Source organism: Topomyia yanbarensis, chromosome 3 (assembly GCF_030247195.1).
Source record: "Topomyia yanbarensis strain Yona2022 chromosome 3, ASM3024719v1, whole genome shotgun sequence".
In the NCBI taxonomy this organism is placed as follows: domain Eukaryota; kingdom Metazoa; phylum Arthropoda; class Insecta; order Diptera; family Culicidae; genus Topomyia; species Topomyia yanbarensis.
In genome coordinates, this window is record NC_080672.1 from 237,463,738 (window position 1) to 237,482,771 (window position 19,034).

Genomic DNA, 19,034 nt, shown 5'->3' on the forward strand with positions numbered 1-19,034 from the left:
TTTGAAACAATTCAAACCTTGCCGACTATTGCTTTTACTACGTACACACATATTATCATTCTTCTTTCGCAGCTCACACCGAATGAGCACGCTTTGCATCAAGGCGTTCCTATTTATAAACTTTTCGATGCAGATGAAAGGCCCTCCTTTTGTGGGATGAATGAAAATATTTTCATCATTCGTTTTGGTGTAGCTTTCGCTTAGTGGTAGAGTTGCCGCATTCACTGATTTTCTTGGAAGGATTTGCAAAAACCTTCGGATTTGTAGACAAGAAAAACATTTTCTTATGATTCACTGGTAAAAGTACAGAATTAACAAGCGCAAACTTAATACTAGTTAACAAAAGAAACTTTCTAATTATTTTTTTTTTTCATTTTGCATTCGTCCTAATAAGGACGGTTTGTAGATAACTATGTTGATACAAGACGAGAATCTTTTGAAACAATTCAAACCTTGCCAACGATTGTTTTTACTGCGTACACACATATGATCATTCCCCTTTCGCAGCTCACATCGAATGAGTTCCTATTTATAAACTTTTCGATGCAGATGTAAGGCCCTCCTTTTGTGCGATAAATGAAAATATTTTCATCATTAGTTTTGGTGTAGCTTTCGCTTAGTGGTAGAGTTGCCACATTCACTGGTTTTCTTGGAAGGATTTGCAAAAACCTTCGGATTTATAGATTAGAAAAACATTTTCTTATGATTCATTGGTAAAAGTACAGAATTAACAAGCGCAAACTTAATAGTTAACAAAAGAAATTTTCTAATTATTTTTTTTTTTTTCATTTTGCATTCGTCCTAATAAGGACGGTTTGTAGATAACTATGTTGATACAAAACGAGAATCTTTTGAAACAATTCAAACCTTGCCAACGATTGTTTTTACTGCGTACACACATATGATCATTCCCCTTTCGCAGCTCACACCGAATGAGCACGCTTTGCATCAAGGCGTTCCTATTTATAAACTTTTCGATTCAGATGAAAGGCCCTCCTTTTGTGGGATAAATGAAAATATTTTCATCATTCGTTTTGGTGTAGCTTTCGCTTAGTGGTAGAGTTGCCACATTCACTGATTTTCTTGGAAGGATTTGCAAAAACCTTCGGATTTGTAGATTAGAAAAACATTTTCTTATGATTCACTGATAAAAGAACACTCAAGTTTTTTTTGCGCGGTATCTTTACGCGGATTTTGAAATTTACGCGGTTTTCATTTACGCGGATTTTGAAATTTACGCGATTTTAATTTACGCGGATTTTGAAATTTACGCGGTTTTCATTTACGCGGATTTTGGAATTTACGCGGTTTTCATTTACGCGGATTTTTGAATTTACGCGGTAACCATCAACGAGGTTCCCTTTAACGCGGATTCTTAAATTTAAGTGGTCTTCATTTTCGCGGATTTTGAAATTTACGCGGTTTTCATTTACGCGGATTTTGAAATTTACGCGGTTTTCATTTACGCGGATTTTGAAATTTACTCGATTTTTATTCACGCGGATTTTGAAATTTACGCGGTTTTTATTTAGGCGGATTTTGATGTACGCGGTTTTCATTTACGCGGTTTTCATTTACGCGGCATGTATCCCCCGCGTAAAAAAACCTGAGTGTACAGAATTAACAAGCGCAAACTTAATACTTGTTTACAAAAGAAACGTTCTAATTAAATCCTTTTTCCTTTTTTCATTCGTCCTAATAAGGACGGTTTGTAGATAACTATGTTGATACAAGGCGAGAATCTTTTGAAACAATTCAAACCTTGCCGATGATTGTTTTTACTGCGTTCACACATATGATCATTCCCCTTTCGCAGCTCACACCGAATGAGCACGCTTTGCATCAAGGCGTTCCTATTTATAAACTTTTCATTGCAGATGGAAGGCCCTCCTTTTGTGCGATACATGAAAATATTTTCATCATTAGTTTTGGTGTAGCTTTCGCTTAGTGGTAGAGTTGCCACATTCACTGATTTTCTTTGAAGGATTTGCAAAAACCTTCGGGTTCGTAGATTAGAAAAACATTTTCTTATGATTCACTGGTAAAAGTACAGAATTAACAAGCGCAAACTTAATAGTTAACAAAAGAAACTTTCTAATTAAATTCTTTTTCCATTTTGCATTCGTCCTAATAAGGACGGTTTGTAGATAACTATGTTGATACAAGACGAGAATCTTTTGAAACAATTCAAACCTTGCCGACGATTGTTTTTACTGCGTACACACATATGATCATTCACCCTTTCGCAGCTCACACCGAATGAACACGCTTTGCATCAAGGCGTTCCTATTTATAAGCTTTTCGTTGCAGATGCAAGGCCCTCCTTTTGTGCGATACATGAAAATATTTTAATCATTCGTTTTGGTGTAGCTTTCGCTTAGTGGTAGAGTTGCCACATTCACTGATTTTCTTGGAAGGATTTGCAAAAACCTGTTATTAAGATTCAAAATGTACGTAACGCTTTCGCTAATATGCACTATTATCGCTTTCTCGCTCGTTCTTGTGCCGTGCATGAGCCTTTCCTTTCCGTCCGGCTTCTTATGGCATAACCAAAACTAATATGCCGGCTTTCCCCAGCAACTGCTCTCGTCAAGCAACCCAATACGAATAATCATAGGAACAAACATGTAGTGGACCTGTATATAAACTTTGCATTATTTTATTGTTCGGTTGGTGCACCATATTGACGGCTCTGTGCGAAATAAACTGAAAATTTTCACTTTTCCGAGTCGTTTTCGAAAGATTTTTCCGTCGATAATGAATGTCCTACATATTCCAAAATTTAATACAACATTGGTACAAATATTTTCGACAAAATGCCGAAGAAATTGATTAAATTCATTCAGTAGGGGAGACCGAGGAGGGTTGAAACAATTTTTTGTTTTTGTTAGATAAATCGACAAAAACTGTCATTCGATGACTGCTTATTTTTATATTTCTTACTCTGTTTATGCTTTATCAAATTACATCAAAATAATTGGTACAAATAAATAACAAAGCATGAATATATTGATTTTTGTAGCAGTGTTCTGTTTGTTTCAACTCTCCTCATACCGAGGTAAGTTGAAACAGCGATGAATATGAGTTGAAACAAGTAACCAAATAGTTTAAATATTATCAAAACGTTTTCTAAATCATCAAATGTTACAATTGTGTCACTTTTATTCGTTCACACTAAGATAATTCCTTAAAATGACATGCATTCTTATCATTATTTTCCACAGTGTATATCTACGTATAAACTGACATTTGTTTTGAAAATTAATCTTATATTTTAGTTACAAATATAGGAATTTCTGCAATTATCCCAACAGTAATAACAGCGAGATACTTTACCTAACCACTTATTAACTATAACTGTAAAATCAAGAAATTTATATTATGTATTATTTTCCAACCACTTTCCCTACAACATTCTGCATTCATTAAAATGGTTGATATGACCAGTGATACTATTTATGACTACAAGTGATACGGGTTTATGAAAATAGGTAATTTGGTATCTATGTCGGTAGTATTGGTTCATTTTGAGTTATGGTCACGTCGCTCCAAGCTTTAGAAGCTGATAGGAGTAAACAATTAGAACAAATGCAAATGCAATAACCTAGATCTAATAAATTGAGAACTTTGATCACGGTTTACAATTTAGGAAAGAAGAATCTTGATTATTATTATTTGTTCAAGAACGTTAACGTGATTATAACATTACCATAAGACTAGAAGTTCATCATCGAGGAGAGTTGAAACATGGTATTTCAACTCTCCTAGCTCGAGAAGTAAGGCTTGATCCACAATTTACAATTTATACTTCGCAAAGATAGAAAGAAACGCATACAATTCATAAATGTTAACTCTTAGACTACATAATAGTGATACTTTCATGATCGAACATCGCTTAATATCCTATTTATACCAATTTGAAGAAAATAACAAAAACTTACTTTTGCTCATTTTTATAGTGTGTTTACCGTAAATACTAAACCACTACTTTAAGGTAGTTGGCGTGTATCGGAGGGTTTGTGGGCACGATGCAAATAAAACAAAAGCATTATTGTTTTTTCCCTAACGGTACTCTTTCACTAGTAATGGACACTGTTTCAATTCTCCTCTGTTTCAAATCTCCTCGGTTTCCCCTACAACAAAAGATATAAGCGTTCAAAATCTTACATCATTTTTCTCTCGAAATTTTGAAAAGGGGCCCCTATGTTGAAAGGTAAGTCGTTAGTCACGACAAAAAGTACATTTTAGCTATGTATCCGCCGCCATCGAGTGCGGTATCTCACCCGCAATTTTGATGCGACATCTCTCCCAATTGTATGGAAGAGATGCCGCACGACGATATTTTCCTCTGAAATTATGGATGACCGTGCGCATGATCAGAATGCCTTCTAAAAGCTATTCAACCGATACATGATTTACCAAAAAAAAATCGAACAGTTTAAAAAAAAACGAAATTTTAATGTGGTACTGAAAAACTTTCGGCACTCCGTGATGCAACTAGACGCACACAAACGTTAATAAAATTGTCATGAGTTAATAATAAGGTTTATTTTACATATCCAGTGTTGTAATTCTTCGAAAGACAATCTCACAATATCATATTTCTGTGTGGAAGTGACCCATTATACGAAATATAGAAAGTGCGGAATCTCACCCGACGCGGAATCTCTTCCGAAATTAACATACATCTGAAGTGAACATATTATGTGACGTCACGCTCAATTGGCTCCGGCATTGGACATGTTCAATTGGCTCCGCTGTGTCTCCGCCTAACATTGAATATAGTAACTATAGGAACGCCTTCGATATGACCGTCATATGGCACGGTGCATTATTCTGATCAGATAGTGTAAACATTTAGTTATTTCATTTAATATAATGGCAGTTTAATAACTAGGAAACTATTCCGGAAGAAAATTTTGTATTACGAACATTTCCTCTGTTACAAACTGGCGTCTCTTATGTTTATAAAAAAATCTTATGCTTATGTTACAAACTGTTCAGAACGTCTTTCTTTTCCCTTGAAAATTGAAGGTATTAATTGATATCAACATTTTTTTAAATATTTTATTTTACAGAATCCCGGGTACAACACTACAATGCAAGGTAAGGTATGCTTCTGATTTTATAAGATAATAGATTTCAGATTATCATTTGAGAAAGGTTTTAGAAGTTATCCCTCCCCTAGGTTGAGAGGTTTGATGGTATTGCAAACATCATTAAGCATATTGCGTGCATCAGTGTTAATGAACCTCTGACAGACAATTGCTTTAAGATGGACATTGCAGTACGTCTCAATATTGGTGCATCGAAGAGACCGAGAGGGCTTATGAGCCTTTTTTGTTTTGTGTTTTTTCATACTTTGCGCCAGCCCTAACTAACGTTCAACCATAAGCCTGTGCGCGCTGGCGTGGACGAGTAGCGAGTCGCCGTGAATTGTTTTTTTTCTGTGGGCTGTGTTTACAATCATTGTTGAACAGCTTAATGGCAGTGTTTGCGGACACGGCTCGCAATGGGGGTCATTGTGTGTCGATTTATAGGTCGACCTCGTCATCGTGCACAGGCTAATTAACAGACGTGCAGGGGTAGAAGCCTATTAGTTGTGTTGTTTTTGTTGTGCTTCTAGTAGTTTGCTTTTTCACTACTCATGTGTACCAAAAATAATATCAATCAATTTATAAGCTTCTACTTAATCTATTTCCCTTTTTTCTTTATTCGGCATGTTATTTTTCCTTTTATTACTTTATCTCAAAGTAAATTCATACAATCCCTAATACAAGATATTGCTTATTCTCTCGTTTACACTCACAATTTCTCTCACTCCAAACGTACACAAGAATGGCCCAAAGTTGTGTGAAAAAATGCAAAATGTGGAATTTCAAACCTTGCACCTGAAAATCATAGTTTGGGTGGCCAATAAGCTTCCCTGAAAATTTCAGCTCATTTGGTACACTGGAAGTGGTTCCGCAAATGGCTCAAAGTTTGTATGGGAAAAATTGACCAAATGTATGGAGAAGCGCATCGGTTTCACATTTTCAGATCTAGGTGGCGCTGTAATCGATCAATGTTATTCGTGAGAAAAATTAAGAACCTTGTAACAACAAATCGACTCGTGAAGACTGCAAATCAATCCAACAAAAACTGACAAAGTTATAAGCGCGCAAAGTTGAGCGTGTCATGAGTTGTAGTAGGGGTGGCTCAGTCGAAAGTAAAAAAAGCGGCTTATGATGATCGCACGATTTGCACGAGGTAGATAACTGCATGAATTTCAACTTTTAATAACATGAAATGCTGATCATTTGGAAGGGTAGTATCTTCGGCAAACTGGATCAGAATGTCAAGGGCTTTCCGGTGAAGCACATACTAATGCAGAATTATCCCACCAGGTGGCGCTAGGGAGTAGACAAATTACCTATAGTTAACTTATATATTGGGTCATATCTCATGAACGGAAATACTTAGCAGGGTGGACATTTCGACAAAGTAAATCATAAGATCCAGAGCCTTCTGACGGTCCGACGGAGTATATTTTAATTTACAATTCTTCGACTGGGTGGCGCTAGAGTGCATGAGAATTTCCTATACATTAGATATTGGGTCATATCTCGTGAGTGGAAACACTTGACGGAATAGAGTTTATTCAACATTTTTCTTCTGTGGTGCTAAGGTATATAAAAATATCCTGTTATGTTTTCATTAGATTATGCTACGTAATCTTAAACACTTGACGGCAATCTTCAGTAAAACAAATTATAACTGCAAGAATTTCTACTGGTGAACATAATCCTCGTTCTAAGTGAAACATTTCTTTTTTAAGAATTTTTAGATTAGAACAGCCGATTGCTGCCTGTTAATGATTTACGTTTATAAATAAATAACACTTTATTAGAGTGATAGAAGATACCAACTTTTACCTTCAAACTGTCGACACAATAACAAATGAATGCTTTGGTTGGTGAATGAATTTATATTTCCTCTGCACTCAAGCATACGATTCTTCATGAAATTTCGGTCAGTTGGAAAGTGAATAAATGAGGGAGGTGTTGAATCTGAATGTCGATTTCTGTAAATGCAAGCAGAAATAGGTAACTGATTTTGAAATTTCGTGGTTCTGATTGCAATCATCCCCATATACTTACGCTCATAATCTCAGCCACAATAAAACACCCTGGTAATTAAGTGTACGTCTATAAATTTACAAAGGCGGTCTCCAGCATTCACCCACCGCTCGCGCACCTCTATCCTCGATCACATCATCCTAGCCTTCAGTTGGACCAATAAAAAATGACGCTCATAGGGTAATTTCGGGAGCGATACCGTGTCGGGTGAGATGCCGCACTCTCTAGTTCTCGTATATAGCGTCACATTTGTACGGTAATATGATATTTCGAGTTTGTCTTTTGACGAATTACAATACTGGAGATGTGAAACAATTCTAATTATTAATTCACAAAAATGGCGGAGGATACGTAGTTAAAATGTATTTTTTCACGCCAGAATTCCATAAAAGGAATCAGAATATATTGGTTTAAATGGCACGTTCCCCGTATGTAGTCGGGGATTTGTGCCTTGCCGTGTGTTTTCATCATTTCCTGAGCGGAAGGAAAGGACAAGGAGGTGCGGGGTAGTAGAAATAACAGCACAAAAACAAAAATAAACAACAGGTAAATTAAACTCACAAGTAGTTCAACTCGCCTGCGAATAAGCCTAAAGCTCTTTACCACATTGGACAAGACACTTTAGTATGTCTCTGAGTTTCAGTCGTCCAAACATGGTTTCGTCTATATAAGGACGGCCAAATACTCGAAATCACAATTGTGCTACCGCTGGACAGTTGCATATCAGATGATATGAGGTTCCATAGTCGGATTCACAAAGATCACATGAAAAAGACTCAGCGCGCTGAATAGTTACCATGGATAATTGAGTTTTCAGTGGCCAGTTAAAGCCTTGGTCAGCATGCCGCAGTGGAGATTTGTCGAAGCTAGGATTTTTCGAAATCACTGGGTACGGTTGTTCTAGAAACGCCTTTGTTTGGCGACACGTTTGTAGATTTCTCCAATAATTGCGGTATTCGGACGAACCCTGGGACCGTATTTTTTCCCTTATCCAACATGCCGAAATCGGCAGCACGGGCTCAGGACCAACGAAGTCAATCGCTGAACCTGCCCTGGCCAATTCGTCAGCCGGAACCGGAATGTTCGGGCACCCATGCAAGGTAGATAGTATTGACAATGCTTAGTTCTTCGATTTGGGTTCGGCACGCGATCACTAGCTTGGACGGTGATTTGGCTGAGCTATCACTAGCGTGGCCTTGATTGCAGCTAAACTATGGGAGCAGAAGTTTATCAATCTGCCGGACAAACTCAGTTGAAGGGCCTATTGTAACCCGCACATAATCGTAAAGATTTCTGCTAAACTTCGTGTCGCAGTGACGAGCAAAGTATGCGGTTACTAAGCATTGCGTTTATCCAACCTGAGATACATGCAGGTATTCCATGAGCGCGCGTCGTTTCCAGAATAGACTGGAAGGACACATTGTCAAAAGCACCCTCAATATCTAGGAATACACCCAAGCTAGATTACTTGAGTGAGAAGGCTTTCTCAATGTAAACAACATCGTGAAGCAGAATGATCATGGATTTCCCACACTAATATGCACGTTGCATTTTGTGCAGTGGATATTCAACTAAACTAACGTTCCTGATGTGATGATCGATTATCCGTTCCAAATCATTCAGAAGAAAAGATGCTTAACCTAAGCTGATAAGCCTAAAATAAAACTCTTGGCTTCTTCATAGCTTGAGCGCCCCCTTTGGGAATAAATCTAACAGTCATTTCTCGCCATTCTTTCGAGATATACCCGGCTGGGTTACCAAAATTAAATCTGTATTTTTGTCCTAAAAAGTCTTTTCATCTGTATTTACTCTTTGAAAAATCTGTGTCGATATCTGTATCGAATCAGTTCAGTCGTTCAACCTTTTGCTGGATTATGTATTGAAGATATTAATTGCTGTGGTTTAAATCAGTCAAGCAAGGACTTGTATACAGTTTCGTACAAAATACTACAAATCGTTCTGATATTTTGCATCCAGAAACTTGAACTTGGAAAAATGGAAAAATATTTTGCTTCTTCATTTAATGACTTTTTTTGATATATAATGTTATATACATTAAGTCGACCAATGTAGCTGTCTAATTTTCGGACAAAAAATTGAGAAATAACAAAGTCACAGAGCATTACAATTAACTTTTTTTATATTGTAACGCCATATAATTAGCAAGGGACTGGAAGGTGAAGTATTTTTCAAATATTAAGGGTCATAGTACTCAAGGAAGAGCAAGGATTTGAAGTAAGAAAGTTTAGAAAAGCGTGGAGTAGGGTCAATGAACAAGCTTAGAGTTTCCCGGCTACTTAACTTTTGTGTTCTGCAACGCAGGAGTCAGGATCTTTTGGCATTAAATGCGAATCACCTGAGTCTGCAGAATGTCCGGACAAGCGTAAAGTCAGTTTAATGACTCATGCTGTCGGAACCGACAAAAAGTTAAGTGACGGAAAACCCTCATTCAATGAGTTTCATCCTCGCAAAATGCTTAGGGTGGAAGTTTTCTGGTGATTCGCCTATATATATATATATATATATATATATATATATATATATATATATATATATATATATATATATATATATATATATATATATATATATATATATATATATATATATATATATATATATATATATATATATATATATATATATATATATATATATATATATATATATATATATATATATATATATATATATATATATATATATATATATATATATATATATATATATATATATATATATATATATATATATATATATATATATATATATATATATATATATATATATATATATATATATATATATATATATATAATATATATATATATATATATATATATATATATATATATATATATATATATATATATATATATATATATATATATATATATATATATATATATATATATATATATATATATATATATATATATATATATATATATATATATATATATATATATATATATATATATATATATATATATATATATATATATATATATATATATATATATATATATATATATATATATATATATATATATATATATATATATATATATATATATATATATATATATATATATATATATATATATATATATATATATATATATATTATATATATATATATATATTAAGCATTTTGCGAGGATGAAACTCATTGAATGAGGGTTTTCCGTCACTTAACTATTTGTCGGTTCCGACAGCATGAGTCATTAAACTGACTTTACGCTTGTCCGGACATTCTGCAGACTCAGGTGATTCGCATTTAGTGCCAAAAGATCCTGACTCCTGCGTTGCAGAACACAAAAGTTAAGTAGCCGGGAAACTCTAAGCTTGTTCATTGACCCTACTCCACGCTTTTCTAAACTTTCTTACTTCAAATCCTTGCTCTTCCTTGAGTACTATGACCCTTAATATTTGAAAAATACTTCACCTTCCAGTCCCTTGCTAATTATATGGCGTTACAATATAAAAAAAGTTAATTGTAATGCTCTGTGACTTTGTTATTTCTCAATTTTTTGTCCGAAAATTAGACAGCTACATTGGTCGACTTAATGTATATAACATTATATATCAAAAAAAGTCATTAAATGAAGAAGCAAAATATTTTTCCATTTTTCCAAGTTCAAGTTTCTGGATGCAAAATATCAGAACGATTTGTAGTATTTTGTACGAAACTGTATACAAGTCCTTGCTTGACTGATTTAAACCACAGCAATTAATATCTTCAATACATAATCCAGCAAAAGGTTGAACGACTGAACTGATTCGATACAGATATCGACACAGATTTTTCAAAGAGTAAATACAGATGAAAAGACTTTTTAGGACAAAAATACAGATTTAATTTTGGTAACCCAGCCGGGTATATCTCGAAAGAATGGCGAGAAATGACTGTTAGATTTATTCCCAAAGGGGGCGCTCAAGCTATGAAGAAGCCAAGAGTTTTATTTTAGGCTTATCAGCTTAGGTTAAGCATCTTTTCTTCTGAATGATTTGGAACGGATAATCGATCATCACATCAGGAACGTTAGTTTAGTTGAATATCCACTGCACAAAATGCAACGTGCATATTAGTGTGGGAAATCCATGATCATTCTGCTTCACGATGTTGTTTACATTGAGAAAGCCTTCTCACTCAAGTAATCTAGCTTGGGTGTATTCCTAGATATTGAGGGTGCTTTTGACAATGTGTCCTTCCAGTCTATTCTGGAAACGACGCGCGCTCATGGAATACCTGCATGTATCTCAGGTTGGATAAACGCAATGCTTAGTAGCCGCATACTTTGCTCGTCACTGCGACACGAAGTTTAGCAGAAATCTTTACGATTATGTGCGGGTTACAATAGGCCCTTCAACTGAGTTTGTCCGGCAGATTGATAAACTTCTGCTCCCATAGTTTAGCTGCAATCAAGGCCACGCTAGTGATAGCTCAGCCAAATCACCGTCCAAGCTAGTGATCGCGTGCCGAACCCAAATCGAAGAACTAAGCATTGTCAATACTATCTACCTTGCATGGGTGCCCGAACATTCCGGTTCCGGCTGACGAATTGGCCAGGGCAGGTTCAGCGATTGACTTCGTTGGTCCTGAGCCCGTGCTGCCGATTTCGGCATGTTGGATAAGGGAAAAAATACGGTCCCAGGGTTCGTCCGAATACCGCAATTATTGGAGAAATCTACAAACGTGTCGCCAAACAAAGGCGTTTCTAGAACAACCGTACCCAGTGATTTCGAAAAATCCTAGCTTCGACAAATCTCCACTGCGGCATGCTGACCAGGGCTTTAACTGGCCACTGAAAACTCAATTATCCATGGTAACTATTCAGCGCGCTGAGTCTTTTTCATGTGATCTTTGTGAATCCGACTATGGAACCTCATATCATCTGATATGCAACTGTCCAGCGGTAGCACAATTGTGATTTCGAGTATTTGGCCGTCCTTATATAGACGAAACCATGTTTGGACGACTGAAACTCAGAGACATACTAAAGTGTCTTGTCCAATGTGGTAAAGAGCTTTAGGCTTATTCGCAGGCGAGTTGAACTACTTGTGAGTTTAATTTACCTGTTGTTTATTTTTGTTTTTGTGCTGTTATTTCTACTACCCCGCACCTCCTTGTCCTTTCCTTCCGCTCAGGAAATGATGAAAACACACGGCAAGGCACAAATCCCCGACTACATACGGGGAACGTGCCATTTAAACCAATATATTCTGATTCCTTTTATGGAATTCTGGCGTGAAAAAATACATTTTAACTACGTATCCTCCGCCATTTTTGTGAATTAATAATTAGAATTGTTTCACATCTCCAGTATTGTAATTCGTCAAAAGACAAACTCGAAATATCATATTACCGTACAAATGTGACGCTATATACGAGAACTAGAGAGTGCGGCATCTCACCCGACACGGTATCGCTCCCGAAATTACCCTATGAGCGTCATTTTTTATTGGTCCAACTGAAGGCTAGGATGATGTGATCGAGGATAGAGGTGCGCGAGCGGTGGGTGAATGCTGGAGACCGCCTTTGTAAATTTATAGACGTACACTTAATTACCAGGGTGTTTTATTGTGGCTGAGATTATGAGCGTAAGTATATGGGGATGATTGCAATCAGAACCACGAAATTTCAAAATCAGTTACCTATTTCTGCTTGCATTTACAGAAATCGACATTCAGATTCAACACCTCCCTCATTTATTCACTTTCCAACTGACCGAAATTTCATGAAGAATCGTATGCTTGAGTGCAGAGGAAATATAAATTCATTCACCAACCAAAGCATTCATTTGTTATTGTGTCGACAGTTTGAAGGTAAAAGTTGGTATCTTCTATCACTCTAATAAAGTGTTATTTATTTATAAACGTAAATCATTAACAGGCAGCAATCGGCTGTTCTAATCTAAAAATTCTTAAAAAAGAAATGTTTCACTTAGAACGAGGATTATGTTCACCAGTAGAAATTCTTGCAGTTATAATTTGTTTTACTGAAGATTGCCGTCAAGTGTTTAAGATTACGTAGCATAATCTAATGAAAACATAACAGGATATTTTTATATACCTTAGCACCACAGAAGAAAAATGTTGAATAAACTCTATTCCGTCAAGTGTTTCCACTCACGAGATATGACCCAATATCTAATGTATAGGAAATTCTCATGCACTCTAGCGCCACCCAGTCGAAGAATTGTAAATTAAAATATACTCCGTCGGACCGTCAGAAGGCTCTGGATCTTATGATTTACTTTGTCGAAATGTCCACCCTGCTAAGTATTTCCGTTCATGAGATATGACCCAATATATAAGTTAACTATAGGTAATTTGTCTACTCCCTAGCGCCACCTGGTATATATATATATATATATATATATATATATATATATATATATATATATATATATATATATATATATATATATATATATATATATATATATATATATATATATTTATATATATATATATATATATATATATATATATATATATATATATATATATATATATATATATATATATATATATATATATATATATATATATATATATATATATATATATATATATATATATATATATATATATATATATATATATATATATATATATATATATATATATATATATATATATATATAGGGTGTTTGGTTCATTGTTAAGAACCTCTCGGAGGGTGATAGACTGTCATATTTGGAGAAAAAAATTGTTCTACACATACCATCAAATCTCAACCGTTACAGAGTTATTGAACTTTTTGTGTAAAAAACTTTGTCTTAAAATACCTCTAACTCAACAAGTATACTTTGTATTTCAAATATTTTAGGTCCACTGGGAAAGTGAGAAAATTTCGCATTGAGTGACGCCCTCACATGTTTCAGCTAATGAGTTTAAGTAGCCTTTTCGAAGTAATTTATTGAAAATTGAACAATTTGAATCGATTTTTCATTCATTTCTTGAAAATCCTAATAACAATCCTCATCATTTTAATAATTCAGATTGTTAGTCTTGAAGAGCTGAAAAATTCGTTCTTTGACATGATGCACTTACCTTTTCTTATTTTCATGAGTTTGGGTTATTCAACTTAGATATTTTTTTTCTCATTTTCACTAATACCAGCTCTAATTAAAAAAGTATGGCAATTATTGTACTTTTTTCCTTTTTATTCGAAAGCCTGGAAAATTTTACAGAGAAAAATGTATTAATACCTTTCAGTTAAGTCAATTTAGTATTCTTTTAGAAGTAAATTAATTTATGGTTAAGAACCTCTCGAGGGGTGATTGACTGTCATATTTGGAGAAAAAAAAATCGTTCTACACATACCATCAAATCTCAACCATTACAAAGTTATTGAACCTTTTGTGTTAAAAACTTATTTGTCTTAAAATACCTCTAACTCAAAAACTATACTTTGTATTTCAAATATGGGAAGGTGAGAAAATTCAGCTATTGAGTTTAAAATTAAACGATTTTTATCGATTTTTCGTTCATTTCTTGAAAATCCCAATAGTTAACCTCATCATTTTAATAATCCAGATTGTTAGTCTTGAAGAGTTGCATAATTCGTTCTTTGACATGATACACTTACCTTTCCTAATTTCCTTAATTTCGGGTTATTAAACTTGGATATTTTTACCTCATTTTCACTAATACTAATTGAATTGAAAAAGTATGGCACTTATTGTACTTTTTTTTTCTTTTTGTTCGAAAGCCAGGAAAATTTTACAGAGAAAAATGTATTAATACTTTTTAGTTAAGTGAATTTAGTATTCTTTTAGAAGTAAATTAGTTTAAAGTTAGTGCCATTATTAGAATTTTCGTTAATTTTCTTAAAATAGTAAACAATAAACATCATCATAATTATCATGGAAATAATGCATCTCAGAAAATCTACAGTTCTTTCTTTGACTTCATTCAATTACCTTATTTTGTTTCGACGCAAAATCGTTTTTAACACATCGTTTCATATGCAAAAAGAGCGATTTTGAACCCACTACATTTGTGGCGTGGTCATGCTGTGTTAACTATTAAATAGCAGCAAAATTGAAAGAGAGATAAACAAAGTGTCAAATAAAAAGTTATAATGAACATTAAGAGGTATCAAATGAACAATAGTAACGATAAATTTTGTTGATTAATAATTAAAATAATTAAAAAACTCCAAAAAGCACAAGATTTTGAGTTATTTTACACAAAAAGTTCAATAATTCTGTAACGGTTGAGCCCAGAGTCTACTTCGATTGTACCGCGGCAATGCTGTGCCATTCATAGCATGGCATAGCAATTCGGATCGAGCTCAGATATCACCGTGGAGAACGAAATATCCACACACGAAGCAGCAGGATACGCCATAGACGACCTGCTGGTGCTGGCAGTGATTATTGCCATCATCATTTGGGGATGGAGGTGAAACGCCAAAAGAATCCAGGTGTTAGACTTAGTGGAAGACACTAAAAATCAGCTGTGTGCATTGGAAAATAGCTTGAAAAACATAGCGAGTGACGCAAAGAAACTAAAAGAACTGCCCCACTCTTTGGTGCAGGTGAAAACAACAATCCGGATGTTGGACGGCCTGTATGACCAGACCTCTGGTGTCCTGCTAAAACTGGAAGGACTAGAAGGTCCGCGCGCGTAACCTCGAAGGAAGCCCCTAATGGCCATTTACCTTGGCGTAAAGATAGCATTGGAAGAATTGGCCGAGGCACTGAGACCAGCTCCCCCAGGAAACCAGCCTAACCTTCTGCTGGATCAGACTATCCAGCAGCCTCCTGGTCGATCAGACCATCTACCAAGAATCGACTTACCACGGTTTAATGGATCGTCGACCGAATGGCTCTCATTCAAGAGCCGGTTTGAAAAGCGCATATCTGCGCTGAGCGAGGATGTTGACAAATTCGCGTTCTTATGCAAGTACCTCGAGTACTTCGAACCCGCAAAAAATTCCATCGAAGCATTGGAAAATTCAGGAAGTTCCTTTGCCGACGCCTGGCAAAAGTTAGAAGCGCGTTTCTACAAACGCAGAATAGCCTTCGAAGGTTATTTCACAAAACTACTGCGAGTGAAGAGCGTGACAAATCCCAGTGCCAAGGGAATATTGGCACTAATTGACGCGGTGGACACCACAGTTCATGCCGCACATCAAATCAACGGAGGGCGCAACCACGTATTGGATTGCGTCGCAAACGGATTAATCATCGCAACCGTCAAAGGTAAGCTATACGCTTCCACTTTATCCAAGCTCGAAGAGAGCTTGAATCTTCAAAAAATATATACATGGATAGATTTCAAGGCCGAGTTAGAGAAGCGGGCCAACCAACTCGCCTGCCAAAATTTCGAAGATTCTTCGCAGCAGCCCCGCCCTCAAGAGACTGCAGCAGTGATCACAGCTAACACAAAGAAGGATTCAGCCACAAAGACTCCAACCCAAAAGGAACAACCTAATTGCTTCTCTTGTGGCGGCAAAGGGCACAGCATTTTCTACTGTGTCCCTTTCAACAAGTTGTCCATCAAACAACGTTGGGAGGCTACTACGGCAGCGAGGCGGTGCTACAACTGTCTTTCGTGGGGACACCATGTACAAAAGTGTTCCTCTAACGTCAATTGCAAAGAATGTGGTGCACGGCACCACACTCTACTACACCTAGAGAGCACAGAGAACGCTCTAGATCAAAAGCCGAGTATCACCGACGGATCGACTACTCAGGCCACGGTTTCAAGCAGCACTTCGATGTGACTACATAATTACGTGTTCCTGGCTACCGCGACCATAAAAGTGAGGGGAGCAAACGCATGGTACCAAATTAGGTGCCTGCTAGATTCCGGTAGTCAGGTCGAAGCCATAACTGAGGATGCTGCCTCAACTTACCGTATGAAGAGACATTATTGACCGTAAATGGATACCGGAGGCCAATGACGACGGTGAGAACCTAAAAATTCTATTCAGGAAATTTTGGACGCTGGAAGAGGTGACTTCTGCGGAAGCGAAGCCCTGCCACAGCGTGAATATTTGCGAAGACCATTTTCGAAAAAATACAACCATAGGGCCAGATGGAAAATTTGTAGTACGCTTACCCCTAAAGCGCGAGGCGCAGTTATTAGGCCATTCTCTCGAACAGGCAAAAAGGCGACTGCTTTCGCTGGAGAAGCGCCTAGCCTATCACCCAGAAATTTACTAGCAATATCGAGCATTTCTTGCAGAATATCTCTCTATGAATCACATGGAAGCTGTCCACCCTAGAGACACTTCCCGAATCGGGTACTACATACCACATTCCTGCGTGATTAAGCCAGATTCCACCTCAACCAAGTTGCAGGTAGTTTTTGATGCTAGTGCAAAAACGTCAACACAATTATCACTTAATGATATCCAACACAGTGGTGCCGTGATTCAGCGTGAATTATTTGATCTGCTTTTGGATTTCCGATGCCACGACAAGGTAGTCACCGCTGACATAGCAAAAATGTATCGTCAGGTGAACATTCACGAGGAGGACTCATGGTTGCAATGCATCCTTTGGCGGGAATCGCCGTCTGAGGAAATTCAAGCATACCGGTTGAAAACGGTAACATACGGGGAAGCGGTATCATCCTTCTTAGCATGCCGAGCACTTCACGAGGTCGGACAGGAAATTCGACCTGAACAGCCTGAAATTGCAGACACCATTCAGCAATGTTTCTACGTGGACAATCTTATGATGGGGGGAGATTCTACAATCGACTTACTGTAAAAACGAAAAGTTATAGAATCAGCCTTGATGAAGCGAGGTTTTCCCCTGCGAAAGTGGACATCCAATGATGTCAAAATTCTCGCCGACGTGTCGAACGAGGATCTAGAGAAGGAAATACGAATCGGAGATCATGACATCATAAAAACCCTGGGCGTTGCTTGGTCGCCAAAGGACGACACATTCCGCTGTATCGCGGATAATCAGGTAAATGCAATAGAAAGCATGACAAAACGGCAACTAGCCTCAGAGATATTGAGGCTGTACGATCCATTAGGCATCATGCAACCGATAATCATCACCGCTAAAATACTTCTCCAAGGACTTTGGAAAGTTAAGTTAAAATGGGACGACAAGATTCTTTCTGAATCGCTACATCAATGGCTGCAGCTTAAGTAAACGCTGCCGAAATTGTCTGACTTGGAGCTATAACGCCAAGTAATTCCTAGTAATCCAGTACACTTGGAACTGCACGGGTTTTCCGATGGATCCAACCTGGCCTATGGGTGTGCGATCTATGCTTACGCCCAGGATGAGCAAGGAAAAGAATCCATGAATTTATTGTGTGCAAAATCGCGCGTGGCTCTACTGAAGGACGTCACACTTCCACGAAAAGAGCTCTTAGGCGCGAAACTGCTGGCAGAGCTGATGACCCGAATCAGCAAAATTATACCATCTCGTGCCACAAACACTTGCTTTTGGTGCGACTCACAAATCGTATTAGTTTGGATCCACTCGAACGCTCCCCACAACGAAGTATACGTGCGAAACAGGATCAACGTGATCCAGTCCCTCACTAATTCCAGAGATTGGCACTACATTCCTACAGATCAGAAATTCGCGGATATAGTCTCCAGAGGCATCTCTGTGAGAAAATTACTGAACATGAAAAGAGAAATGTGGTTGCATGCCATCCCCTACGTTTTGCAAAATCGCCAACCCGCCGAGCTACACGTGGCTTTGCCAATGACTACCGTTAGTTCTTCTGCCAACGACAACATCATCATCGAAGCCGAGGACCTAATAGCAAGGTATCCTCATCACAATTCATTTCGACGAACGCGAAAGCACTTTGCTTTCCTTCAGCGTCATTCATCATTGCAGATTTCCAGCAGTATTACTGGATGCGAAACCTCAGAAAAACAGCCAAAGCTGTTATCAAGAAGTGCATCTTATGCGC

General features: G+C 36.8%; 1 protein-coding gene across 7 annotated transcripts in view; it reads left to right on the forward strand.

The window, feature by feature from the left end:
- LOC131689708 (protein lifeguard 1-like) overlaps positions 1-19,034 on the forward strand; it is a 389,259-nt gene that overhangs the window by 135,031 nt on the left and 235,194 nt on the right. For all 7 annotated transcript variants that reach the window (XM_058974981.1, XM_058974982.1, XM_058974984.1 and 4 more), the window contains one exon: positions 5,079-5,106. In XM_058974981.1, the coding sequence (XP_058830964.1) occupies positions 5,100-5,106 (7 nt within the window). In that variant the 5' untranslated portion in view covers positions 5,079-5,099. The remainder of the gene's footprint in view (positions 1-5,078; positions 5,107-19,034) is intronic.